At 51.9% G+C, this 27,651-nt stretch overlaps 1 protein-coding gene across 2 annotated transcripts; it reads left to right on the top strand.

Moving 5' to 3' along the window:
• The first annotated feature begins 10,106 nt into the window (after positions 1 to 10,106).
• On the top strand, positions 10,107 to 26,943 carry CSF3R (colony stimulating factor 3 receptor). 2 transcript variants are annotated; one of them, XM_003273284.3, is made up of 17 exons: positions 10,107 to 10,195; positions 11,451 to 11,510; positions 13,471 to 13,554; positions 17,311 to 17,607; positions 19,100 to 19,223; positions 19,365 to 19,552; positions 20,304 to 20,473; positions 20,599 to 20,752; positions 20,851 to 20,924; positions 21,343 to 21,556; positions 23,138 to 23,326; positions 23,727 to 23,828; positions 24,764 to 24,910; positions 25,023 to 25,163; positions 25,334 to 25,427; positions 25,677 to 25,758; positions 26,159 to 26,943. In XM_003273284.3, exons 3-17 carry the CDS (start codon positions 13,491 to 13,493, stop codon positions 26,627 to 26,629), a joined length of 2,511 nt encoding a protein of 836 aa, XP_003273332.2. In that variant the 5' UTR covers positions 10,107 to 10,195; positions 11,451 to 11,510; positions 13,471 to 13,490; the 3' UTR covers positions 26,630 to 26,943. The 2 variants fall into 2 exon arrangements, with proteins under 2 accessions (XP_003273332.2, XP_030679303.1); XM_030823443.1 differs by lacking the exons at positions 10,107 to 10,195; positions 11,451 to 11,510; positions 13,471 to 13,554 and having other exon boundaries at positions 16,171 to 17,607; positions 25,680 to 25,758.
• Positions 26,944 to 27,651: the final 708 nt, after the last annotated feature.

Here is a 27,651-nt window from a genome sequence, read left to right as displayed (position 1 = left end):
GACCAGCCTGGGGAACATGGCCAGATCCCATCTCTACAAAAAAAAAAAATTTTCAATTTAGCCAAGCATGGTGGTGTGTGCCTGAGGTCCCAGCTACTCAGGAGTCTGAGGTGGAAGGATCACTTGAGCCAGGGAGGTCGAAGCTGCAAGGAACCATGTTTGTGCCACTGCACTCCAGCCTAGGTGACAGAATGAGACCCAGTCCAAAAAGAAACAATCCAACCCGTGAAGCTCTGCTGGGCAGGGAGATGGATGGGCAGGACTGCACAAATCCTGGAGCACAGGTAAGAGAATCTTCAGTGAATTAATGCTGGGATCCCAAGGGGGGAAGAAAGGAAGGGAAGTGAGGAGGAGGTGATAGATGAGGAAATAGAGGGAGCAGAGCCTGGAGGCCTTTTTGAGTTGAGAGAGCGGGAGCTGTAGGGGTGAGGGGGTAAGAGATGGACAGAGGGAGGCCTATGGACAAAGAGGAGGTGTTGGAGTGGAAGGTTCTAGAGGTTGAGCAGATCCAGGTGATGGCAAGGTCCATGATGCAAACAAGATATTGGGTGTCTAAAATGGAAAAGCCCTTAGAGATAACCCAGTCAAGGAATTGAAAACCAGTGTGTGAGCACAGCACCCTTGTGGCCAGTAAAGTTCCCCCAGATGGTGGCAGGATGGGAGTAGACAGAAAGACTGTGAGGGGGTACCCATGTCAAGAGACAGAAGCCGGCCGGGTGCCATGGCTCACGCCTGTAATCCCAGTACTCTGGGAGGCTGAGGCGGGTGGATCACCTGAGGTCAGGAGTTTGAGACCAGCCTAGGCAACATGGTGAAACCCCATCTCTATCAAAAATACAAAAATTAGCCAGGCATGGTGGCAGGCGCCTGTAATCCCAGCTACTCAGGAGGCTGAGGCAGGAGAATCACTTGAGCCCAGGAGGCGGAGGTTGCAGTGAGACGAGATCGTGCCACTGCACTCCAGCCTTGGTGACAAGAGCAAAACTCCATCCGAAAAAAAAAAAAAAAGAGACAGAAGCCAAGTAACTGGAGGCCGGCAGGAGGGTGATGGGGAGCCGTGGAAGGTGGTACAGCTTCACAGGGCAAGAGCCTTAAATGAGGATACTGGAGTCATATCTGCATATAACACATCTGAAATCAAGAGGAAATCCAACCACATTTCTGGATGCTGTCATTTCTGGTTCCCGGAGTTTGGGAGAAGGAGCTGTCTCCATTCGTAAGGGCTGCAGGGCGATAGTGTGGTATCCTTAGGGATGGCAGGCATTCAGAGGTCCTGTGAGAAAGTTTGCTTGCCACAGACCATTACAGCCTGGGGTTTTATTTACATGCTACCCTAAGGTCCAAGTGCAGGGCCTGATTGGTAGTAGGTGCTCAAAATTTTTTACTAGATTAATGACTGGATGGGTGGATAGGTGAGTGCATGTGTGGTGGCTGGATGAATTAATGGATGGGTATGATGGGTAGATGGATGGACAAGTGGTGGATGGATGGATAGACTTATGGACAGATGGATGCATGGTTAATAAATGGATGAATTAGTGGGTGAATGGATGGATGGTAGGGTGGATAGATACATGGATGGACAGATGGATGCATGGATGGTGGATGGATGACTGAGTTGGTAGATGGTTGGATGGATGGATGGACAGACTGATGGACAGACAGACGGACAGACAGGCGGATGGATGGATGGGTAGGTGGATAGATGAATGAAAGGGTAAGTAGATGGGTGAATAAATGGGTGAGTGAGAGGATGAATAGAAAGAAGAGCTCATGGGGCATGGGAGTGGGTGAATAAATAAGTGCATGAATTGAATAAACTGGACATTCCAGGAAACATAGAATAGCCTGGAAGGTCAGAGAGGTGATAGAGATAACACATCCAGCCTCACCTCAGCAGTTTAGACCACTCATAAGAACAGTATAACCACAAGGAGGTTGCAAAAGCCACCATCCCTCTACTCCCTTGTGCCCCCCAACCCAGAGGCTTATCTGGGGGCAGGAGCCCCCATCTGTGTCCCCTGGTTCCAGGCTGCAATGGCAGAGGACATGGGACCAAGGGAGCAGACTGGCTACCTCTGGAAACCCCTCTTCCTTCTCAGGATCCAGGTCAGACTCCCCAGGAAGCAGGGGAGAATGCTGGCCTTAGGCTCTGATCCCAGAATCTCTGAACCTGCCTTTGCCTCTCTCTGCCCTTACACAGGTCATTTGACTTCTCTTGGCCACTCTTCCTGGCAAGAATTTTAGGAAAAATGGCCCTGTCTTCTCCCTTCCACCTGCCCACTGCAGTGCTGTGGGGACGTAAACCAGCTGCCTGATGGGAAAGGGGGCCTCAGACCCTAGAAAGATGGGTCCAGCTCCCTCACCCAAGGAAGCCCACGAATAGGGCAGAAACTGGCCTGGCCTAGGGACTCTTTCCTGCACCCATCCCCATCCTCCAGCCACAGGGTTGTAGAGGGAATAGGTTTCCTCCGAGCCAAGATAAGCATCCGAGCTTCATCTCCCTTCAGTCTCTGATTCCACATCACCCCGACCACCAGGACCATGCCCCTCCCCAGCCATACCATGGCAGGCCAGGCCCGGAGAGCAGAGATAAGGCCCTCCTGACCAGAAGACCACAAGCAGGGGTTAAGAGGGAGGGGAAGACTTCTCTTCTGCCCACTCAAAGCTAGAATTCTGCTTCCTTCCCCAGAGGCAGGCCCCAAGAGAGCATCTGGGCAGCCATCCCAGCCTCTCTGCAGCCTGGGGAGAGAGGCCGGGGTGTTTTGCCCACCAGTACTCAGTATCAGCAACGTCCTAATTAATTCATTTCTCATTTTGGGGCACCAATCAAAGGCAGAAAATCCTGCTCAGCTGAGCACCAGGGAAGCAGGAGAATGCAGTGCTGGCTGCCACGTGTTGGAAGAAACCTCCAGACCTCTCAGTAGGTAACTGGATGGCCACAGGGGCCCCAAGGCCTGAAAATCCAGGTCCAACATCCAAACTGTACAGCAACCTTTCATGGACACCTCCTCCATGCTAGGCCTCATGCTGGGTACTGAGGGTACAGATCCATCCCAGCCTTCACAGAGCATCTCGGAGCAACGCCTAATGCAGCCTGGGAAATCTGGGAAGGCTTCACAGAAGAGGTGACATGCCAGCTGGATTTTGAGGGATGAAAGAGATTTCTTCAGACATGCAAATAAGGGAAGGACATTCTGAAGCAGAGGGAAACTATGAGAAGAGGCCTGGAGCCATGAAAAAAGCAGCACATGATTAGACGATGATGGTAACTGAAATGGTTGAAGTGTCAGGTTCATGAAGAGGAAGAGGGCCAGACGCGGTGGCTCAGGCCCATAATCCCAGCACTTTGGGAGGCCAAGGCGGGCAGATCGTGAGGTCAGGAGATCGAGACCATCCTGGCTAACACGGTGAAGCCCCATCTCTACTAAAAATACAAAAAATTAGCCGGGTGTGGTGGCACATGCCTGTAGTCCCAGCTACTTAGGAGGCTGAGGCAGGAGAATCGCTTGAACCCGGGAGGTGGAGGTTGCAATGAGCCAAGATTGCACCACTGCACTCCAGCCTGGGCGACAGAGCAAGATTCTGTCTCCAAAAAAAATAAATAAATAAATACAAAACTACCAGGGCATGGTAGCACATGCCTGTAATCCCAGCTACTTGGGATGCTGAGGCAGGAGAATCACTTGAACTCAGGAGGCAGAGGTTGCAGTGAACCAAGATTGAACCATTGCATTCCAACCTGGGCAACAAGAATGAAACTCCGTCTCAAAAAAAATAAAAAATTAATTAATTTTTTTAAAAATGAGGAAGAGAAGTTGGGAAAGGGAGTATCAAGAGATAAGGCTCTTGGATCTACCCAGATAATCCAAGATAATCTCTTCATCCCAACATCCTTAACCTTAATCACATTTCAAAGTTCTTTTGACATGTAAGGTGACATATTCACAGGTTCCAGGGATTAGGACCTGGACAAAAAAGAGAGAGAGATGAGGCTCCAGGATGAAGAAGGATTCAGGGTCTGGTTTTGAAGGGCCTCAAAGGACATGAGGAAGACTTAGAACTTTAGCCCATGGACAGCAAGGAACCAATGGATGGATGATTTTTTTTTGTTTTTTTGTTTTGTTTTGTTTTTTTGAAGGAGTTTTGTTTTTGTCGCCCACGCTGAAGTACAGTGGCACAGTCTCAGCTCACTGCAGCCTCCGCCTCCCGGGTTCAAGTGACTCTCCTGTCTCAGCCTCCCGAATAGCTGGGATTACAGGCGCCCACCACCGCCTGTATTTTTAGTAGAGATGGGGTTTCACCATGTTGGCCAGGCTGGTCTGCAACTCCTGACCTCAGGTGATCCGCCTGCCTTGGCCTCCCAAAGTGCTGGGATTACAGGCATGAGCCACAGCGCCCAGCCAATTTTCTGTTGGGTGATGACATACTGGAATTCACAATTTGGAAGAAGCACTCCAGCTAAGTATAGCAAGGGTCTATCCCAGGAATGAAGGCAGGGAGATCAGGAGGAAGCCCAGACGTCATCCAAGGAGACAACAATGGTGGCCTGGCTTCCTGCAGGGGCCATAAGGTGGGAGAGAAGGGGCAAATCCCACTGGAAGGAACGACGGACTGGATGTAGGGGGTAACCGGCAGGGAGGTGTTCAGGACCAGTTTAAGTTTCTGGATTCACCAGGACAGAAAAGCAGGTTTTCAGGAGAAAACATGGAGCAGCTCAGCTGGGAGGCGTGTTTAGTTTTGGATGTGTGTGGAGCTTCAAGGGGAGCTGGGGGTCTGAGAGGCAGGACTATGAGGTGCTGCTCAGGGTCATGCAGCATCAATGTCATCTGTGGGTCTAGAATGCAGGCCTTCCCTCCCCACCACCACCACCACCGCCATTCCCAGGCCTGGGCCACCTTCTACCTCTGTTATGGCACCCATTCCAGCCTCCATGTCTTGGTTCTCACTGTTCCCCTGCCCAGCATACCTCCATCCTCTATACAAGTCCCACCCATCCCTTCATTTCCCACCTCAACCCAGGGGTTAGAGCAAAGGTCCAAGGTCAGAGGTGGATGGGGCCTGAAAGAGGGGTGGTGAGTGTGGCAGAAAATGCAGAAGCCTGATTTAGAGCCCAGCTCAGCCTCAAAATGGCTGTGGGACATGGGCAGGTCACGGTCCCTCTCTGGGCCTCAGCTTCCCAACCTTTCAGGGGTGAATAAGGAAAGATCCTTGAAGTTACGGATCTGGAAAGCGCCATAAGGTAAAACATCATCAGGACACTGGAGGTATACCACAGGACACACTCTACAAATGAGGGGAAAGCTTATGAAAAAAGACTTAGTGGCCCGGCATGGTGGCTCATGCCTATAATCCCAACACTTTGGGAGGCCGAGCAGGCGGATTGCCTAAGATCAGGAGTTTGAGACCAGCCTGGCCACCATGGTGAAACCCCTTCTCTACTAAAAATACAAAAATTAGCCAGGTATGGTGGCAGGTGCCTGTAATCCCAGCTACTTGGGAGGCTAAGACAGGAGAATCACATGAGCCCGGGAGGAGGAGGTTGCAGTGAGCCAACATCGCGCCACTGCACTCCAGCCTGGGCAAGAAGAATGAAACTCTGTCTCAAAAAAAAAAAAAAAAAAAAAAGAAAAGAAAAAGAAAAAAGACTTAGTGGCATTTTCTCTGAGCCTTGAAGAATGAGTAGAATTTCAGCAAGTTGAGGTGGAGGTGAGGGGGGCACTCGAGGCAGAGAGAACAGCCTGAGCAAAGGCCAGGAGGCAGAACGTTCAGGATGGGTTCAGGGAAGAAGGAGTGTCCAGTTTCTTTCTAAGTCAACAGCTCAAGGGCTTTTTGTAAGCGGGCTGTCCAAGCGGAGCAGCCTCCAGTAAACACCTGTTTGCATAATCGAGGTCACACACAGGGGCACGTTTGCACAATGACCTGTTTGCACAATCTTAGCTGCCTGCTGTATTCCAGCCAACCCCGGCCCTGGCAGCTGAGCACCACAGCCTCAACTTCCGGGCACTCACCCCAGCTTGTCCACCTGGACCCCACCCCGGCCCCTCTGAAACAAGCTGCTCCTTGACCTACCCAGAAGCCCCACACATCACAGGCAGTAACAGAAACAGAAACAACTCGGGGCTCAGTAGCTAGGCTGCTGAGAATAGGGTTCCCTCACCAGCACTCCCTTACCCGGGGTTTCCAACACAGAGGCCTTGTCTGATGGCGGGGGGTGGGGAAGGCAGGACAACTGGAAGAGGAAGTATCCACAAAGCCAACACTGGGTGCGGGTAGAGGGGATGACTCCTCGTCTGTCTTGTGCTCTTCAATGCACCATAGTAAACACTTATTAAGCATTTACTGTGTTCCTGGCTGTGTTCCACAAGCCTTACAGTCACTGATTTCTCTCAAGAATCCTATGAAGCCAATACTGTTAGCCCCGTTTTACAGATGACAAAACCAAGGCTTAAAGAGATTAAACACTTGTTCAGAGTCACACAGGCAGCAAGTGACAAAGTGAAGCAGGCTGACTCCTCAGCTCATCGTCTTAACCTCAGTACACTCTAAAGAAAGCTCTTCCTTAAATCTGACTTTCATTTCCTTAAATCTAACTTTTATTCTGGCTGCTGCAGCTCCATTTCCTGGTGCAGGTCCCCAACAGAGAATGGAGCACAAAGGACAACAGTAGAATCTCCCTCCTAAATATTGAATTATGCAGAAGGGAACAAAGGAAAGCAACTTTATTGAACACCTACTATGTGCTGGTTACCATACTAGGCATTGTATTTCTGATAGCTAATTTAATTATCACAAAATCCCTGGGAGGAGTTATTATCACTGTGACAGATTAGGAAACAGAGGCTTGGAAAAGGTAAACACCATCTCCAAGGTTCTGCAGCCCAACAGATATGCATCGAGTATCCTCTGTGCATCCAGCACTGTACTGAGGCTAGAGAGGCAGAGGTGCGAATACAGTTTCTGCCCTCAAAGAGTTCACAGTATAATGGAGGAGGCAGGCGGCCAACAGCCTACTACAGTATTGCAGGATGAATGGGGAGAAGGGCCCCTAATTCAGCTTGACTAAGGTGTGGAAGCCCAGAGGGATGCTGAGCTCAGGCTGGATACTTGAACAGGGTCAGGAACAGGACTCAGCCAGCGGGAGGTGACAGGCGCTCCGCAGAAGAAAGGCACAGGGTTGTTCCAGAGCCTGGGGCAGGCAGGGAAATACTAGTGAATTTGGCATGACCAGAGCATGACGGGCTGGATCTGAGGAAGCAGGGGCTGGTGAGGCAGGAAAGGGAGGCGAGGGTAACTTGCATGTCCGGTTCAGGAGTTAGGCTGTGACTACGGGCCTCTGAAGAAAGGCAGGGAGAGGAGAAGGATCGCAGGGCCATTGGCAAGGCTGAGATGGGAGCTCCATAAAGGCAGGAACTAAAACTGTGTCTCACCATTGTGTCCCTGCACCTGCTCCAGGAGCAAGTTCTCTGAATGATGAACAAAAGGCCCATTCTCCTTCATTAAGAACTGACTGGGGCCAGGCACGGTGACTCATGCCTGTAATCCCAACACTTCGGGAAGCCCAGGCAGGCAGATCACTTGAGGCCAGGAGTTCGAGACCAGCCTGGCCAACATGGCAAAACCCCGTCTCTACTAAAAATACAAAAAAATTAGTCGGGTGTGGTGGTGCGTGCCTGTAGTCCCAGCTACTCAGAAGGCCGAGGCAGGAGAATCACTTGAACCTGGGGGGCAGAGGTTGCAGTGAGCCAAGATCGCGCCACTGCACTCCAGCCTGGGTAGCAGAGCGAGACTCTGTCTCAAAAAAAAAGAATGAAAATAAAAATAAAAAATAAATTAAAAATGACCAGAAGGCCAGGTGCGGTGGCTCACGCCTGTAAAACCAGCACTTTGGGAGGCTGAGGTGGGCGGATCACTTGAAGTCAGGAGTTCAAGACCAGCCTGGCCAACACGGTGAAACCCCATCTCTACTGAAAATACAAAAATTAGCCAGGCATGATGGCAGGCATTTGTAATTCCAGCTACTTGGGAGGCTGAGGCATAAGAATCACTTGAACCTGGGAGTCAGAGGTTGCAGTGATCCAAAATCGCACCACTGCGTTCCAGCCTGGGTGACAAAGTGAGACTCTGTCTCGAAAAAAGAAAGAAAGAAGAAAAAAGAACTAAAAGAACTGACTGGACATGGGAATGTGGAGAAGGGGTTGTAAGGAATGACTCCTGAGTCCCTGAGCTGCATGACTAGGGAGAGGAGGGGATGGTGGTTAATTCACCATGACAAGGTACACGGGGATTGGAGACAGATTTGGTGAAGTGGGGGAAGATTCATCCAGTTGATCATTCATTCAGCAAACATGCATGGAGGCCTTACTGTGTGGCAAGCAGTGTTATAGACACTGGAGATAAAGTTTTGAACAAAACAGATAAAAACTGTTGCTCTTATGGAACTTTCAGTCTAGTGGGGATTGAGACAGCCACTATCAGTTGGTGAAAAGGGATATGGGGGGGAGAGAGATAGGGAGTGGGAGGGAAGGGGCTTGCAAATTTTGAAAAGGGTGCTCAGAGAAGGCCTCAGTGAGAAAGCGACATTTGAGCAAAGACCTGAAGAAGGGGAGGGACCAGCCCACGTAGCTATTTGCAGGGGAAAGAGTCCAGGCAAATGAAACAGCAAGTGCAAAGGCCCTGAGGCAACAGACAGCATAACAAGTTCAAGAAGCAAAGAACACAGAGTAGCTGGAGCAAGGCAGCAAGGGGGAGAATAATAGGAGAGGGATCCAGGAGGTAATGGGGATACCAGGTTGTGTAGGGCCTTGTAGACCATTGAAAGGGCTTTAACTTTGACTCTGAATGAGACAGGAGCCTTTGGAAAGGTTGGGTCGAGCATCGCCTGATCAGACTTCTGTTTGACTGGTATCGCACTGGCTGCTGAAGGAATTACAGACAGGTGAGGGAACAAGGATGAAATGGAAGCAGGAGAGCAGGGAGGGGGCTATTGCAAAGATCTAGGCAAGAGATGAGGGTAGCTTGGAGCTGGCTAGTATTGGTTTCAGTTATATTTATATTTTCCAATATATTATCATAAAAATATTCAAACATAGAGCCAAGTTGAACTTTACGGTGAATACCCAGGATTCCGGTTATATTTTGAAAGAAGAGAGTCCGTGGGACTCACTGAGCGAGCAGAGCCTGTGGGATATCTTGGGAGTGTTGCAGCAGGCAGTCAGGTCATTTGACTTGGAACTAGAACTGCAGCCCTGGTCTGCAGCATCACATCAGACCCAGATGTCTAAAAAGGATTATATGTTAAGGACAGTCTGCTGGTCTGTTGGTACCTAACCTTTTTTGGGTTATGAATCCAATAAACTAGGAGCAGTTTGAAGCTTTCTCAGAAAATGCAAAGAAAATTATTTGTAGTTGCAGAAGAATCATGAATACAGACAATAAAAGACATAAAATGTAGTCTATTTCACTCAATTACAAAATATTCAGTGTTGCAGAACCATTGTGGGTAAACCTTACTAATTTTTAGTGAACATATGAAGACCCCATGCCTCACCAAGACATCTTCCTGTCTTGCCCCCAGAATTCCTGTTTCTCCATCTGCCTGGTCTATGGGCAATGCACAGAATACATAATGAAGAGGGGAGCAGTGAGTATTGGGTTATACAATTCCCTGGAACCTGGAACACACCCTTCTGAGTACTGTGAAGATGTGGGCCCCAAGGCTAGAGCTGAAAAGAGGCTTGGGGCCAGGTGAGCCTTCCAGCCAGGGTCTGCCTCCAAGTGATGCTCCCCCAGGGCAGGGGGCATAGGGACGGCACCCAGCCAGGTGGGAGCCTGGGCCCTACCCAGCCTCAAAGCTTTGAGCTCAGGAAATCCGGAGGCAGGGGAGGGGGACATCGTTGCCACATTCTCCAGCCCTTTAAGACCCTCAAGGCAGGAAGGCTGCCCGGGCCTCACCAGCTTCCCTCACAGGCTCCTTCCTGGGAGGAAGGGGCTGCCTGTGCCCTCGAAGGCGCAAGGGAGGGCAGGAGGGAGGCTCGGAAGATGTTGCAATCCCCAGCCCCCGGGCCTGTCAGAGGCCGAGCCATTAACGACAGAGCTCAGGGAGAGAAGCTGGACTGCAGCTGGTTTCAGGAACTGCTCTTGACGAGAAGAGAGACCAAGGAGGCCAAGCAGGGGCCGGGCCAGAGGTGCCAATGTGAGTAGGGGATCCCTAGAGAGGGGCTGAGCCTTGGGCTTGATGGAGAGCTGGAATCCTGGGGCCACTCCCCACAGCTCTGCCAAGTGTTCATGTCCGGGGTCCTAGGCCCGGGGCCAGGGATTCGTTCTTTGGAACCCCAGCCCTGGACACTGAGTCTCTTTTCACAGGATGCCCCTACTTTTGGGGGTATTGCACCAGAGAAGTCACTCACAGCCAAGTATCTCCTTGGGGACACTGAGCTGGGCTGGGGACAGGCATAATCATTCTCCCCTCCCCATGCCTCTGTCTCTCAGGACGTGTGTGTCTGTGAGTTCCAGCCGCGCAACCCCTCCCCGTCTGGGTCTCTATTTCACTCTCTGTTTCCATCTTTCCACCTCAGCTTCTCTCTGGCTTGCTATCTCTCTGAGTTTCTCTGTCTCACATATTTCCTGCTATCTCTCGAATCTTAAACTCTTGGTAACAGACGCTTCCTGGGCTCCAGGCCTCCAAGTGCCCCCCACTCTCTGGGTCAGCGGACATTGGGCCCTTTTTCTCTGTCTCTCGACATCTCTCTGGCCTCAATCGTCCTCTTGGTGGGTCTGTCATTTCAGTCTGTGTGGATTTCAGTTACCGCCTCGCTCTGTCACTCTTTGTGTTGCTCTCTCTTTTTATCTGCAGCACATCTGGAAAGGCCTCTCCCCTCTGTTTATTCCCAGCCCCCTCCTCCCTCCCCACCCTTCCCACAGAAAGAATCTCGAGGTGAGAGTAGAAACAGCAAGGGAGCAAGGGGTGTGAACTGGGGAAGAGAGTGTGAGGGGAGAGGGTTGAGTGTGATGAGGGAGAAATAGAAAGAGGGGATGTGAGGGCGGCCAGCCCAGGAGGCATCGAGCTGTGCTGGGCCACAGGAGTGAGCACCTGCAGAGCCCAGCAGAGATGGCCGCAGTGACGGGAGGGCCAGGGGGCCCAGGAGTTAGGAGGAGAGGATCCAGAAAGGGGGCTTTGGAACTGTGCAGTGTGGCACAGACAAAAGCAAGGTGGCAGTCCTGGGAGGTGTGACCACACAGGCTGTGAAGGAGGCAGGGGTGAGGGGAAAACTAAACTGTGCTGGATTCCATGAGCTGCTGACCCGCTTTATGGCTCGTGAAAATAACCCATGGTTGCTGAGTGCCAACTCCATGCAAGGCACAGGGCTAAATGCCTTTACTAAAATAACCTCATTTCATCCTCACAACAACCCTGAGGAGTGAGTGCTAATGTTATTGCTTTTCCACAGATGGGGAAACTGAGGCTCGGCTTGGAAAGGTGAAGTAACTTGTCCAAGGTCACAAAGCTGGTAAGTGGCAGAGCCGGAGATCAAGTCAGGTGACCTGAATCTGAGCTGAGCTCCAAACATCTCTGCATATCGGCCCCCCAGAGAGTGAGACCATGCTCCAACAGGTCCTAGACCCGCTCAACCAGGCTGGGGGATGTCCAGGGCTGCAGTGGAGGACCAGAAACTGAGGCCAAGCAGGCCAACACCCAGCACCCGGGGGGAGCATGCCGGGGCCTCTTGGAGTTAGGTTGTCTACTCTGGACAGGAGCCAGTGGAGGCGGATATGGTGGTACTGCACGGCGCATAGGCTGGGCCTGAAGCTGACGCTGGCTAGGGCAACAGGGCTGGGATATGATCAAAAGCACATGGAGATGAAAACCAGTGTCCCAAAATCTGGGCCTTGGAGGCTAAATCTTCCCCAACCAGTGTTGCGGGGGGATAATCAAACTGGTATGCTGTAGTAAGAAGGTTACCAACCACCAATGGGTAGACAGATGCTCGGGACAGTTGTACAGGTTTCTCACTGCACAAAACTGAGGAGTAACTGGAGCTGAAATCCAGGCTGTTCCCTAGCTGCCAGGTCCTAATGTGGTGCTGCATCCATCCTGAGGAAGAGGTGCTTTCTTTCTGATTTGCACAAAGGAGACTTACGGGCTAGCAGTCACTGGGTATTCTGATACTGCAATATATATATGGATAGACTAGGGGTTTGGGTAAGGCCCCTGTGAGCAGGAACAACCTTGGGTATCTGGGCAGTTCTTACCCACACCTCTGTCTGGGAGGAAGAGAAAAGGATTCTCCTACCTTTCTCCCTGCTGAGCACGAGGGATCTGCTGGGACACCACCTGCGTGTATATGTCCAGATATGTACATGCAAGCTGACCAGCGATTCCCACTGATCTGCCACCAAGAGCACCAACTCGTGCTGGAGGATCAGGTGTTAGCTCCAAGACCCCAATGGGAGCAGGGTGAAGATGAGGCTGGACACCCACCCAAGTGGTGGAAACCTCTGCATACTTCCCAAGACTGGAGCCAAGGCACCCTCCATCCAGGTGCTATGGCCGTGACCACATGATGCCTGACCCCAGAAGGCCACCAGAGGTCTGTGCCCAAAATTGGGGGCATACTGGACCCCTCGGGTACCCCACTTGATATTCTCTCAGCCCACATGGCTGAGGCAGCCAGCTTCCTGCAGGCATAACCTGACAGCGCCCTGCCTCAGCTGCTCCATAGAGTTCTCCCTTTCTTCCAGGGAGCGTCCCTGACAACACTGGCATGGCTTCCCCAGGAGAACCTGCCTAGTACTCATGCATGCCCAACCTGGATGTGCCAGGGAGTGAACACACCAAGAGGCATCCCTTGACCAATGGGGGGCAGGAGTCTGTGGGTAAATCTTCCCATCTTCCCTCCCATCCAAGGGATAAATTGACTCTCCAGTGGACAGCTCTGAGAAGTGTTCTACATGGCTCTTTGGAAGGTTCCAGCAGGATAGAGCCCCAGTTGTCCACAGAGGTGACCAACATGATGATGTAACCTTGTGTTGGCTTTCTCTCCTTCCCTGTTTCATTCTCCCCAGTCCCTTATCTGCTGCTAGATCTTCGCAAAATAAACTACCAGCATGCAATTCCTCATCTCAGGTTCTGCTCTCCAGGGGGAGCCTAGTTTAGATAGCTGGGAAGGGGGAAGAATGCTCTCCCTCACTGCTCCTTTCCCTGCTCTTTCCTGGAAGGCAAGTATAATAACAGTGGCTGTCACTGTCATTTCCTATGTTCCAGGCACTGTGCAAAGCCCTTGACTTGCATCATTTTGTGTCTTCCTCTCAAAGTCCCATGCGGTATAGGCTGCTGTTACTTCCATTTTGCAAAGAAACTAAGGCACAGAGAAGTCAAGCAACCTAGTCAAAGCTGCACAGTGACAGACAAGGATTAAGATCAGCTCTGACTCCAAAGCCCATGGTCTTAAACAACTCTTCTGCCTCCAGGTGAACATCAAGTTGGCGCTATGGCAAGGCTGGGAACCTGCAGCCTGACTTGGGCTGCCCTGATCATCCTGCTGCTCCCCAGAAGTGAGTATGGCCAAGGATGAGGGTGCAGTGGGGAGGGGAAGTTACAAGGAGAGATATTGGGAATTTCTTTGCACTGCCACATGGCTCCTGGGACTCCCAGAGAATCCCAAAAGACTCAAGACTGAGCCACAGATATGGGGTAGCTGGTCTCCCACCCACAGACTTCCACAGGCAAACCACCACCCAAGAGGAATGGTGAGATGACCCCGGCTGGTCATCCTGGAAAAGGCCAGTGAGGCGCAGACCTTGTCCGCAAATCTCTACCAAGCTGTCAGAAGCAACCCATGAGTCCTACGTAGCTTGGTGAGCAGCAAAAGGATCAGGATGGAAGCTACAAGGGGACAGGTTTCATCCTGAAATAAAGAAGCCCAGGCAGAGCTTGGTTTCCAACCATGGAAACTCTGTCTTGAGAGGTAGAGAACTTCCCATCCCCAGGGGTATGCAAGCTGAAGCCAGGATTGACAAAGATGTTGTGCAGCAGGGGTTGGCAAACTTTGTCTGACAGTAATGTTTAGGCTTTGCAGGCCACATACCGTCTCTGTTCCTTGTTTGTTTGTTTGTTTGTGAGACAGGGTCTCCCTCTGTTGCCCAGGCTGGAGTACAGTGGCACAATCACAGCTCACTGCAGCCTCAACCTCCTGGGCTCAAGTGATCCTCCCGCCTCAGCCTCCAAGGTGGTACAGGGCATGCCACCACACCCAGCTAATTTTTTGTTGTTGTTGTATTTTTTGTAGAGATGTAGTTTTGCCATGTTGCCCAGGCTGGTCTCGAACTCCTGGGTTCCAGCAATCCACCTGCCCTGACCTCCCAAAGTATGGGGATTACAAGCACGGCCCGCCATGCCCTGCCTATTGCATGTTTTTTGTTTTTCGTTTTTTTTGTTTTTTGAGATGGAGTCTCACTCTCTTGCCCAGGCTGAAGTACAGTAGCATGATCTCAGCTCACTGCAACCTCTGCCTGCCGGGTTCAAGCAATTCTCCTGCCTCAGTCTCCCGAATAGCTGGGATTACAGGCACCTGCCACCAGGCCCAGCAAATTTTTGTATTTTTACTAGAGATGGGGTTTCACCATGTTGGCCAGGCTGGTCTCAAACTCTTGACCTCAGGTGATCCACCCACCTCGGCCTCCCAAAGTGCTGGGATTACAGGCATGAACCACCATGCCCAGCCCTGTGGCATGTTTTTATTTGGTTTTTGTTTTGCTTGTTTTTAACTCTTTAAAAATGTAAGGAACATTCTTAGTTGTTAGGCCATACAAAAATAGGCCACTCAAGCCCTGCTGTAGAGGGCAGAGCATCAGGTAGAGTTTTGAAGCAAACAACCTTGTAAAGTTCCTTCCAGCCTGAAATCCTGAGTCCGCACTGCGCGCCGTGGCTCACGCCTGTAATCCCAGCACTTTGGGAGGCCTAGGTGGTGGATCACAAGGTCAGGAGATCGAGACCATCCTGGTGAACACAGTGAAACCCTGTCTCTACTAAAAATACAAAAAATTAGCCGGGCATGGTGCCGGGTGCCTGTAGTCCCAGCTACTCGGGAGGCTGAGGCAGGAGAATGGCGTGAGCCTGGCAGGCCTAGCTTGCAGTGAGCCGAGATCGCGCCATTGCACTCCAGCCTGGGCGGCAGAGTGACTCCGTCTCAAAAAAAAAAAAAAGAAAAGAAATCCTGAGCCTGTGAAGCAGTAGAAGCCCTTTGTTGAGAATCATGAACTTGCTCTGTGACCCTGGGCAAACTGCTTCTCCTCTTAGGGCCTTCACATCCCCATTAGTAAAACGGGCCTAAGAACACCTGAGAGTGGACAGAAAGCATTGTGGGCAAAGTGTATGTTGATTTGTTTGTTTATTTATCAAAAAAAATTCATTGGCCGGGCGCGGTGGCTCACGCCTGTCATCCTAGCACTTTGGGAGGCCAAGGCGGGTGGATCACGAGGTCAGGAGATCGAGACCAGCCTGCCAGCATGGTGAAAACCCGTCTCTACTAAAAATGCAAAAAAAAAAAATGAGCTGGGCATGGTGGTGTGTGCCTGTAGCTCCAGCTACTCAGGAGGCTGAGGCAGGAGAATCACTTGAACCCAGTAGGCGGAGGTTGTGGTGAGCCAAGACTGCACCACAGCACTCCAGCCTGGGTGACAGAGCGAAACTCCTTCTCAAAATAATAATAACAATAATAACAATAATAAATATTCACCAAGGTCCTACTCTGTACTAGGTACTGGGAATACAGTAATAAGCAAACAGCCAAGGTCTGCTGGCCTCACAGAATTTATAGTCTAGCTGGACTAATAGATAAGTAAATAATCATAAGACTCTATAATTATGAAGGATAATAAGAGCTTTGAGGAAGTATAGGGACCTTGGCCTCCTCCAGTTTGTTAGTGCCTGGTCTGGTTTCTTCAAGATGCCTAAGTGTTAACCAGGTGAAACAGGGGTGGGAGAGAGAAAGAAGAGTCCCTCCAAAAAGAACAGCAGGCCAGGCACAGTGGCTCACATCTGTAGTCCCAGCACTTTGGGAGGCTGAGGCAGGAGGATTGCTTGAGCCCAGGAGTTCAAGATTAGCCTGGGCAACATAGTGAAATCCCATCTCTACCAAAAAAAAAAAAAAAATCAAAAAATTAGCTAGGTGTGCTGGCATGAACCTGTAATCCCAGCTACTCAGGAGGTGGAGGTGGGAGGATCACTTGAGCCTAGGAGGTCAAGGATGCACTGAGTCGTGATCGTGCCACTGCACTCCAGCCTGAGTGACAGAGCAAGAACTTGAAGAAAAAAAAGAAAAGAAAAAGAAAACCAAAACAAAACAACAACAACAACAACAAACAGCAGGTGCAAAGATCCAGAGATTAGAAAGATTATGGAGTTTTCAAAGAATAGCAAGAATGAGCCAGAATGGCTGGAGCTGAGAGACTGGTATAAGCTGGAACTGAGAGAGTCAGGCAGGTGCCAGGCCACAGGAGCTATGTGAAGGATTTGAGTCTTTATCCTAATGATGGCAGCAAATACTCACGTGCCAGACACTGCTCTAAATGCCTTCCATATGTTATCGCATGTAATCCTTCCAGCAACATTAAGGTAGGGACGATTTTTATCCCCATTTTACAGATGAGAAAACTGAGGCACAGGAAGTCTCAGAAATATACCAGGATCATGTAATTAATAAATAATAGAACCAGAATTTAAACCTAGGCAGTCTAGTTCCAACATCCACACTCATCCATCACACCATACTGCCCTTCAGAGCAATAATGTGCCATCGAAGTGCTACGACGGAGATGGGGTAGCAGAATCAGATCTGAATTGCGAAAAGATTGCTGTGGCTATGGGTTCTTATCACTCTAATCACTGCTTGCACCATCCTTGGGGAGGGCACTGGGGAGTTAACAGTCTCCATCTGGTGGTGTGCTGCTGCTGGCTTGCAAAAACTAACTGCACATCTCTTCCCAACTCCCTGATCAATGATGTCACATCAATAGGCTGAAATCAGCTACGGTGAGAGCATTTACGCCACGGAAAGGCACACACTACAAACCAGGGTCTGCTTTTCTCTGCCAAGCTAGCTGATAAACAGTTACCAGCACATCACTATCTGTGTCTCACCCCCGTAGCCTCTCGAAGTCTCCGTCCACATCCTTCCATTTCCAGCCCCCATGTCTTGAAGGGTGAGACAAGAAGGTGAGGGCCCTGAGTCTAGGAGTACAAAGGCCTAGATTATAGCCCAGCTCTGCTAGGCAGAGGAGTCGTTCCTGGCCCATTCTGTTCCACCCCAGGTCTGGAGGAGTGCGGGCACATCAGTGTGTCAGCCCCCATCGTCCACCTGGGGGATCCCATCACAGCCTCCTGCATCATCAAGCAGAACTGCAGCCATCTGGACCCGGAGCCACAGATTCTGTGGAGACTGGGAGCAGAGCTTCAGCCCGGGGGCAGGCAGCAGCGTCTGTCTGATGGGACCCAGGAATCTACCATCACCCTGCCCCACTTCAACCACACTCAGGCCTTTCTCTCCTGCTGCCTTAACTGGGGCAACAGCCTGCAGATCCTGGACCGGGTTGAGCTGCGCGCAGGCTGTAAGTCCTTCCAGCCATCCAACTACTCTGCCTCCAACACCCTCCTGCCAATACTAATAAGAATATTACCAGCCAGGTGCGGTGGCTCACGCCTGTATTCCCAGCACTTTGGGAGGCCGAGGCGAGCGGATCACCTGAGGTCAGGAGTTCATGACCAGCCTGGCCAACAAGGCGAAACCGCGTCTCTACTAAAAATACAAAAAATTAGCCGGGCGTAGTGGCGGGCGCCTGTAATCCCAGCTACTCGGGAGGCTGAGACAGGAGAATTGCTAGAACCCAGGAAGCGGAGGTTGCAATGAGCCGAGACCGCACCACTGCACTCCAGCCTGGGCAACAAAAGTGAAACTTGGTCTCAAAAAAAAAGAAAAAAAAAAAATACTACCTATTGAGCTCTTACCTAATAAGCACTTTATGGGCATGATATCAGGTAACAGTAGTACCAGTTGGTACTACTATGTAGCCTCACTTTGCAGATGAGGAAACTGAGGTTCAGGGAGGGTAAGTGACTTGCCCTTATCACACATTAATAAGGATGGAGGCAGTGTGGCTCTAAAGCCAGTGTTGTGACCACTACTCTACACAGCCCAAGTCCTCAGCCATCAGAGGGTATCTCCAGGGAGAACATCCTCTACCAGCTGGGCTTGTCCCCAGCTTGTCCCCCACCCCAGTTTCAAACTTCCTTTCAAACTGAGGATGGAGTTTGTGCCAAGCTGAGGCATAAGGAAAAAACAAAGACCAAGGTTCTTGTTTAAGAATCAGTAATGGGCCGGGCGCAGTGGCTCACACCTATAATCCCAGCACTTTGGGAGCCTGAGGTGGGTGGATCATTTGAGGTCAGGAGTTTGAGACCAGCCTGGCCAACATGGAGAAACCCCGTCTCTACTAAAAATACAAAAATTAGCCGAGTGAGCCGAGATCGCGCCACTGCACTCCAGCCTGGGCCACAGAGTGAGACTCTGTCTCAAAAAAAAAAAAAAAAAAAAAAAAAAGCATCAGTAATGGCCACTGCTAACACATATATAGCATTTCCTGTATGTCAGGCACTGTTCTGAGCACTTCATGTAGACTGAGTCATTTAGCCCTTGTGATAACGCTAGGGGCTGGGATTTTACCATTATCCCCATTTTACAGATGAGGATGCTGAGGCACAGAGCAGTTAAATAACTTCAAGATCACAGGGCTAATGAATGGCAGGACCAGGATGAAAACTCAAACACTACACTGTCACTGACAAAGGGTCTGGAGTTGGGGGGCGTGGAAGTGGGCCACCACTGGGCTGCTGGGAGTCTGTGATGCTTGCCCCTGTGTGTGCCTGCAACTTAGTTTCCCCCAGGGCTGCCCTTCCAGAGCCACTCTGCCTGGAGACGGGGGGACAGACAAGGTGACAACAGAAGAACCAAGCCAGGGCAAGGCAACACGGCCAGCTGGTCCCAGAGGAAGCTTTCTGAGTGGTCCCACCCAAAGCCCTCACACTCTTCCCACCCACATGCAGACCCTCCAGCCGTACCCCACAACCTCTCCTGCCTCATGAACCTCACAACCAGCAGCCTCATCTGCCAGTGGGAGCCAGGACCTGAGACCCACCTACCCACCAGCTTCACTCTGAAGAGCTTCAAGTGAGGAGGGGCCCCCACCCTGGTCCCCTACCTTTGGATTCTGGGGTGGGGCATGGGTAGGATGCTGGGCATGCCTCTGGGAGGGAGAAGGGAGCCTCGCTTTCTTCCTCTGCTTGGCACCCAAGCCTGGACTATTGGCAGGAGCCGGGGCAACTGTCAGACCCAAGGGGACGCCATCCTGGACTGCGTGCCCAAGGACGGGCAGAGCCACTGCTCCATCCCACGCAGACACCTGCTGTTGTACCAGAATATGGGCATCTGGGTGCAGGCAGAGAACGCGCTGGGGACCAGCATGTCCCCACAACTGTGCCTTGATCCCATGGACGTTGGTGGGTGATGCAGGGGAGGGAGGGGGTCCCCAAAATGGGCAGACACTGAGAGGAATGGAGAGGGAAACACAGAACCAGCGACAGACAAGAAGACACTGGAAGACCTAGAGACAGAGGCACAGAAGAGGGACGGAGACAAAGAGAGGTGCAGCTGGAGACAGAGAAATGGGGACACAGACCCAGAGACAGGAAGAGACACAGAGGCAAAGAGACACATTCAGTCATGCTTTCAGTGCGTTTCCTGAAGCACCCACTACATGTTAGGCACTGCTCTAGGTACTGTGGATACAAAGCATCAAAAATCCTGCCCTCAGAATGTCAGATTCCAGTGGGGGGAAAAATAAGATAGAATTTCAGATAGCAATAAGCAGAAAGGAGAAATTAAAGGAGGAGAAGGGCATAGAGAGAGAGGGGGGAAGGGGAGCACTGGCTATATCAATAGGTTGGTCAAGAAAGGCCTCACTAAGAGGGTGACAATTGAGCAGATCCTTGAAGGAAATGAGGGAGCAAGCCGCTGGATATCTGGAGGGAAAACATTTCAAGCAGAAGTAACAACCAGTGCAAAGGTCCTGGGGCAAAAGCGGAAACAGAGACCTAGAGAGAAACAAAGACACATAGAGACCGAACCACAGAAACGTGCCATTGGCAACGTGGACAGATGGTGAACCCCAGACAGGGAGACAAGAGGCAGCTAAGGCAGAGCCCTCTAGGGTGGGATAGGGAGACTTTCTGACAGCCCTACTCCTTGCAGTGAAACTGGAGCCCCCCGTGCTGCGGACCATGGACCCCAGCCCTGAAGCGGCCCCTCCAGAGGCAGGCTGCCTACAGTTGTGCTGGGAGCCATGGCAGCCAGGCCTGCACATAAATCAGAAGTGTGAGCTGCGCCACAAGCCACAGCGCGGAGAAGCCAGCTGGGCACTGGTGAGGCACAGGGCAACCTGGAGAGCCGGAGGTGGTGGGGGCAGGGGGCAGGGTAAGTCGGGCTCCAGCTGGCCCTAGAACGGCCCAGGGATCCAAGGCTCAGAGTCATGTCTGTCCCCCACCAGGTGGGCCCCCTGCCCTTGGAGGCCCTTCGGTATGAGCTCTGCGGGCTCCTCCCAGCCACAGCCTACACCCTGCAGATACGCTGCATCCGCTGGCCCCTGCCTGGCCACTGGAGCGACTGGAGCCCCAGCCTGGAGCTGAGAACTACCGAACGGGGTAAGGAGGTGATGAGAGGCTGGGAGCAGCCAACCGTATTCAGTCCAGGCCCCAGGCCCCTCCCCAACTGGCACCCCCTCTTCTTGTTCCATCCACAGCCCCCATTGTCAGACTGGACACATGGTGGCGGCAGAGGCAGCTGGACCCCAGGACAGTGCAGCTGTTCTGGAAGGTGACTCCCTCTGAAGGCCATCCCTCCACCTCGACACCTCCTCCAATCCAAACAGATCCCTACAAACCGGGGCTTAGGACTCCAACAGGTCTGGGAGGCGTGGATGCATTTGTATGTGATTTGCATGCACTTTGCATGTGCCTAGGGAGCTGAGTTAGCTTTTGGAGGGACTATAACGCAGGTCACAGGGTGGTTCAGTGAATAGTTAAGAGCCTGCTGTGTCCACCGACTTGTTTCTTCCTGCCTTCCTTCCTAGAACCTAGCACAAGGGAACAGAGGGAAAAGGGGAGGGGGGTGAGAAGCCTGGCCCCCCGCCTGGGGAGGCTCCGTTTGTCTGATCCATCCACCCCACCTAGAGGCTGTCCTTGACTCAAGCTGAGCTGCAATCCCCTTCTCTTTTTCCTCCTGTGCCCCACAGCCAGTGCCCCTGGAGGAAGACAGTGGACAGATCCAAGGTTATGTGGTTTCTTGGAGACCCTCAGGCCAGGCTGGGGCCATCCTGCCCCTCTGCAACACCACAGAGCTCAGCTGCACCTTCCACCTGCCTTCAGAAGCCCAGGAGGTGGCCCTTGTGGCCTATAACTCAGCCGGGACCTCTTGTCCCACCCCGGTGGTCTTCTCAGAAAGCAGAGGTAAAGGGGGCTGGCAGCCAGAAGAGCACAGAGGTCAAGTGCACCAATTCAAAGGCTAGACTGCCTGGGTTCAAATCTAGTCCTATTCACCGGGCACGGTGGCTCACGCCTGTAATCCCAGCACTTTGGGAGGCCGAGGTGGGCAGATCATCTGAGGTCAGGAGTTCAAGACCAGCCTGGCCTACATGGTGAAACCCCTGTCTCTACTAAAAATACAAAAATTAGCCAGGCATGGTGGCGGGCACTTGTAATCCCAGCTACTCAGGAGGCTGAGGCAGGAGAATTGCTTGAACCTGGGAGGCAGAGGTTGCAGCAAGCTGAGATCATGCCATTGCACTCTAGCCTGGGCAACAGAGGGAGACTCTGTCTCAAAGAAACAAAAAACAAAAAACTAGTCCTATCACTTGCTAACCTGAGCAAGTTACCTCCCATCCCCGGCCTCTGTTTACACATCCAGCAGATGGGGATGATAACAGCACCTACTGAGCGGTGCCGTGGGGTGTACAAGAGTGAAGACAAGTGCCTGGCACAAAGTCACTGCTCTGCATGTGTCTGCTGTTGTTATTATCATTAGCCCAAACCAGGTTCAGCTCTCTCTCTCTCTCTCTCACACACACACACACACACAGCCCATTCTGCCAAGAAAGCCAAGAGAGAAAGCCCCAGGCTTTTCCACTTGGAACATGGTCTATGAGTTCATTGCTCATTCTCAGGAGATCAGCTGCCACCACCCATTGCTTTCCCTAAACATGGGTCCTCGCAAGGTGGGACTAATAATCACAATAGCAATAATCATAGCTAATATTCCCACTTACTAGCTGTGTGATCGTAAGTTTCTTAACCTCTCTGTGTCTCTCAGTTTTCTCATTAGTAAAATGGGGAAAAGAGTAGTACTTCCTGGGTATGACTATTAGAGCACTCCGTGAATTAAAATGTATCAAGGAGTCCAGTACGGTGGCTCCCGCCTGTAATCCCAGCACTTTGGGAGGCTGAGGCGGGTGGATCACCTGAGGTCAGGAGGTCAAGACCAGCCTGGCCAACATAGTGAAACCCCATCTCTACTACAAATACAAAAATTAGCCAGGCGTGGTGGCGGTTGCCTGTAATCCCAGCTACTCGGGAGGCTAAGGTAGGAGAATCACTTGAACCAGGGAGGCGGAGGTTGCAATGAGCCAAGATGGCGCCACTGCACCCAGCTTGGGCGACAGAGCAAGTCTCTGCATAAAAAATAAAACGAAGTAAGGTAAAGTAAAATAAAATAAAATGTATCAAGGACTACGCCTGACACATACCAAGAATAACAGAGTGTTAGCTGATATCACTAACAAGAACTACTCTGTGCCAGGCACTATGCCAGGCTTGTTTTGTGCATCAAGTCATTTAATCTGCACTGAGACCCTATGAGGTAGGAACTTTTATCATCATTTCCACTTTACAGATGAGGAAACTGAGGCTCAGATGTTGACCTACCAAAGGTCACCCAGCCTGTAAGTAGCAAAGCCAGGATTTGAACCCAGGCTTCCGGCTTGAGGGCCTGCATTCTTTTCACCTTCATTCCACCATTTCCCACCCTGTCTCCAGGCCCAGCCCTGACCAGACTCCATGCCATGGCCCGAGACCCTCACAGCCTCTGGGTAGGCTGGGAGCCCCCCAGTCCATGGCCTCAGGGCTATGTGATTGAGTGGGGCCTGGGCCCCCCCAGCGTGAGCAATAGCAACAAGACCTGGAGGATGGAAGAGAATGGGAGCGCCACGGGGTTTCTGCTGAAGGGTGAGGCTGGCCTGGAAAGTTGGGCAGGGCCAGGGACAAAGGGAGGCAGTGCTTGTCTGGCAATAGGCATGGGACAACCTGAACTGCTCAAGAGACATGGATTCTCCAGCCTTTCTTGATCCTTCGCTGTTCTCATTTCATATCCTCATGATCAGGAAGTTCTTCCTACTGTATCAGTCTAACCTGATCCTTTTTCTATAGCCCTGACTCTGCCACCCTTCTAGCTCTCTCTTCCACTTTTCTTCCCTAATTCTCATCAAATGATCTAAAGAAGATATTGTGGAGGTTAACCCTGAATCATGAGGCCAGGTTAGCCCTCACTAGAGGTCTGAGGCTAACTCCTGATCATTAGCACAGGTTGGGCCCTAACAGAAGTGCCTACCCCATTTTCTCTCTGCAGAGAACATCAGGCCCTTTCAGCTCTATGAGATCACTGTGACTCCCTTGTACCAGGACACCATGGGACCCTCCCAGCATGTCTACGCCTACTCCCAAGAAATGGGTTTGTCAACCATTGGGCCCCTTCCCAGAATTCTCTCCTCTCTCTCCCAAGGCTCTGCCTGGTCCCCAGCAATCAGGAGTATAGGGAACATTGCCTTCCTACCATACTTCCGGCCCTGGAGAGGAGCTCTCCCAATCCCCTGGCTTACACTGGATCCCTACGGCTGGACAGAAATCAGGTGCTGGGATAGAAATTGAGTAGGGAGTTGGCTCAATTCAAGGAGCAAACCTGGCAAAAATCTATCCATTTCCCAGACAAAAATAAGGTGTTATATGTATCAGAAATTGGACAGAGGGGCCGGGTGCAGTGGCTCACACTTGTAATCCTAACACTCTGGGAGACCAGGGCAGGCAGATCCCCTGAGCTCAAGAGTTTGAGACCAGCCTAGGCAACCTTGTCTCTACAGAAACATAAATAAATAAATAAATAAACCAACCAATCACAAATTAGCTGGGTGCAGCGGCATGTGCCTGTAACCCCAGCTATTTGAGAGGCTGAGGTGGAAGGATTGGAGGGCTTGAGCCCAGGAGGTCGAGGCTGTAGTGAGCCAAGATGGTGCCACTGCACTCCAGCCTGGGTGACAGAGCGAGACCCTGTCTCAAAAACAAAAACAAAAGAAACTGGACAGAGGACCTGGCATAAATTCGGAGAATGAGTGGCAGAAATCAGAGAGTAAATCAGATTAAATCAGGCCTGGTAGAAATCAGAAAGTGAGGCTTTAGAGTCAAGCAGAACCAGGTTCAAATCCTGGCTCAGACACTTATTAGCAGTAGATGGAATCTGCATTAAATCCCTGGGAAAAATGAGGGTTGGGCATGAGTCCCCTTGGACTCTTTTCTCACCCACCCCACAGTGTCTGGGAAGCCACGAGAAGTCCAATCGGGCTCTTGCTCTGCCCCACTCCCTTCAGCCCCTACACCTCTCTCTTCCCATAGCCCCCTCCCATGCCCCAGAGCTGCATCTAAAGCACATTGGCAAGACCTGGGCACAGCTGGAGTGGGTGCCTGAGCCCCCTGAGCTGGGGAAGAGCCCCCTTACCCACTACACCATCTTCTGGACCAACGCTCAGAACCAGTCCTTCTGTGAGTCTATCCTCAGTTCCCCAACAGCCCCAGAAGGCCTGGGAGGGGGTGCTCAGCTGCCACAGAGGCAGCTTTAGCATCCAGGCCTACGCTGACCATACACCCCTCCCAGCCGCCATCCTGAATGCCTCCTCCCGTGGCTTTGTCCTCCATGGCCTGGAGCCCACCAGTCTGTATCACATCCACCTCATGGCTGCCAGCCAGGCCGGAGCCACCAACAGTACAGTCCTCACCCTGATGACCTTGACCCCAGGTAAGGGGAGATGGGGGCTGGGCAGAGATGGCTGTTGGGAGGGTACCCCACCCAAAGGATGCTGATTTTGAGAGTAGATGGGGACTGACTTTGAATCCCCTGGTCAGGGGGAGGAGACCCAGCCTTCCCAACATGCATTCTAACTTCTTCCGGCCCTGCCCTCACTGCAGAGGGGTCGGAGCTACACATCCTCCTGGGCCTGTTCGGCCTCCTGCTCTTGCTCGCCTGCCTCTGTGGAACTGCCTGGCTCTGCTGCAGCCCCAAGTGAGTCCCTCTGAGAGACCTGAGATCCTGCTTCCCCCACCCACAGGGAACCTCAGGTCCAGGTGGGCCCATCTAAGTCCCTTCCAGCCTTCCCAAACTTTGGGGCCCATGTCTGAGAGTCCCAGCCCCCAGCTCCTTCTCTCTGCACTAAGGGCAGCTGCACCTCTTCAGGTGGGGTGGTGGGTGGGACAAAAAATGGAAAGATCGGAGGGTGTGTCTGACCCAGCCTCCACCTGCCCCCTTCTCCAGCAGGAAGAATCTCCTCTGGCCAAGTGTCCCAGACCCAGCTCACAGCAGCCTGAGCTCCTGGGTACCCACAATCATGGAGGAGGTGAGAATCCAGGAGGGAGAGGGAAATGAGATGGGGATGTCGGCCCAGGCTCAGTGAAGGGACACCTTCTGAAGCCAAGTACTCAGGCCTTCCTGTCACTTCCGGCAACATCCCGTCCCTTTGGAGTGAAGCAGACCCAACTTTGAATCCCACCTCTGTCCATCTCAAAGCCTCAGTCACCTCCCTGTGATATGGAAAAACTGACCATGCTGAGTCTGAACGGCGCATGGCATGTGTCAGGCATGTGAGAGGAACATACTAGTGCTTTGCAAGTGGAACCCTTTGTGTTCCACCAGTAACAACAAGAATGTCCCCACAACTACCCGGACCCAGACAGGGACGGTGGCTGGGGCAGACATCTGAAATGAGCCGTGCTCTCATCCTACATCCTTGCGTGCAGGATGCCTTCCAGCTGCCCGGCCTCGGCACGCCACGCATCACCAAGCTCACAGTGCTGGAGGAGGACGAGAAGAAGCCGGTGCCCTGGGAGTCCCATAACAGCTCAGAGACCTGTGGCCTCCCCACTCTGGTCCAGACCTATGTGCTCCAGGGGGACCCAAGAGCAGCTTCCACCCAGCCCCAATCCCAGTCTGGCACCAGCGATCAGGTCCTTTACGGGCAGCTGCTGGGCAGCCCCACAAGTCCAGGGCCAGGGCACTATCTCCGCTGTGACTCCACTCAGCCCCTCTTGGCGGGCCTCACCCCCAGCCCCAAGTCCTATGAGAACCTCTGGTTCCAGGCCAGCCCCTTGAGGACCCTGGTAACCCCAGCCCCAAGCCAGGAGGACGACTGTGTCTTTGGGCCACTGCTCGACTTCCCCCTCCTGCAGGGGATCCGGGTCCATGGGATGGAGGGCCTGGGGAGCTTCTAGGGCTTCCTGGGGTTCCCTTCTTGGGCCTGCCTCTTAAAGGCCTGAGCTAGCTGGAGGAGAGGGGAGGGTCCACAAGCCCATGACTAAAAACTACCTCAGCCCAGGCTCTCACCATCTCCAGTCACCAGCATCCCCCTCTCCTCTCAATCTCCATAGGCTGGGCCTCCCAGGCGATCTGCATACTTTAAGGACCAGATCATGCTCCATCCAGCCCCACCCAATGGCCTTTTGTGCTTGTTTCCTATAACTTCAGTATTGTAAACTAGTTTTTGGTTTGCAGTTTTTGTTGTTGTTTATAGACACTCTTGGGTGTACCTGAGTCTCTGTTATTTATTTTTTAGGGCCCAGCAGTCAGGGGGAAACTTCTCAAGAGTTGGTCCTTTCTTCCTCCCTCCCTTCCTTCCTCCCTTCCTTCCTTCCTCCCTTCCTTCCTTCCTTCCTCCCTTCCTCCCTTCCTTCCTCCCTTCCTTCCCTTCCTTCCTTTCCTTCCTTTCCCTTCCTTCCTTCCCTTCCTCCCTTCCCTCCTTCCTTCCCTTGCTTCCTTCTGCTAGCTCTCAGCATCTAGGCCCTATGCAAATGACTCAGCTCAGTTCACCCTCAGAGAGCTGCATTCTAGTGGTGGAGACTTGAAAAATGATCCTTAGGGCACAGTGGCATGGGTTACATGGGGGGAGTGACAGAGTGTGGTGGGACACGGTGAAGAGACTTTGGAAAAAACTAACCCCTGTTGGGGAAATAAAATTAAAGACAAAATACCCTGCCAACGCAGAAAACCTCTTCACAAGGGTAGAAAAGAAAGAAAACAGTGTTATTATTGAATAAGCATTAAACCAGAATGTGATACACTGGTGATCCACTAAAGAGACTGCAAAGAGAAAAAAATCTTACCCTTTTATGTAGCCAAGTGAATACAACTTATTGTATCCATTTTCTCAAGATAAACAATAACTGGTCCTCAAGCAAGAGGACTTGGCGGCACCTCACCCTAAATTTACCTGGTAAGTGGGAAGCCACCTGTGTCT

Source organism: Nomascus leucogenys, chromosome 12, assembly GCF_006542625.1.
Source record: "Nomascus leucogenys isolate Asia chromosome 12, Asia_NLE_v1, whole genome shotgun sequence".
Classification (NCBI taxonomy): Eukaryota; Metazoa; Chordata; class Mammalia; order Primates; family Hylobatidae; genus Nomascus; species Nomascus leucogenys.
The sequence above is the reverse complement of the archived record's forward strand: the minus strand, read 5'-3'. Positions and strand labels throughout refer to the sequence as shown.

Coding starts and splice junctions, on each gene's coding strand:
- CSF3R (XM_003273284.3), top strand. CDS start 13,491: ATGGCAAGGCTGGGAACCTGCAGCCTGACTTGGGCTGCCCTGATCATC. Junction 19,553..20,303: donor CCTTGATCCCATGGACGTTG/GTGGGTGATGCA, acceptor TACTCCTTGCAG/TGAAACTGGAGCCCCCCGTG. Junction 25,759..26,158: donor TACCCACAATCATGGAGGAG/GTGAGAATCCAG, acceptor CCTTGCGTGCAG/GATGCCTTCCAGCTGCCCGG.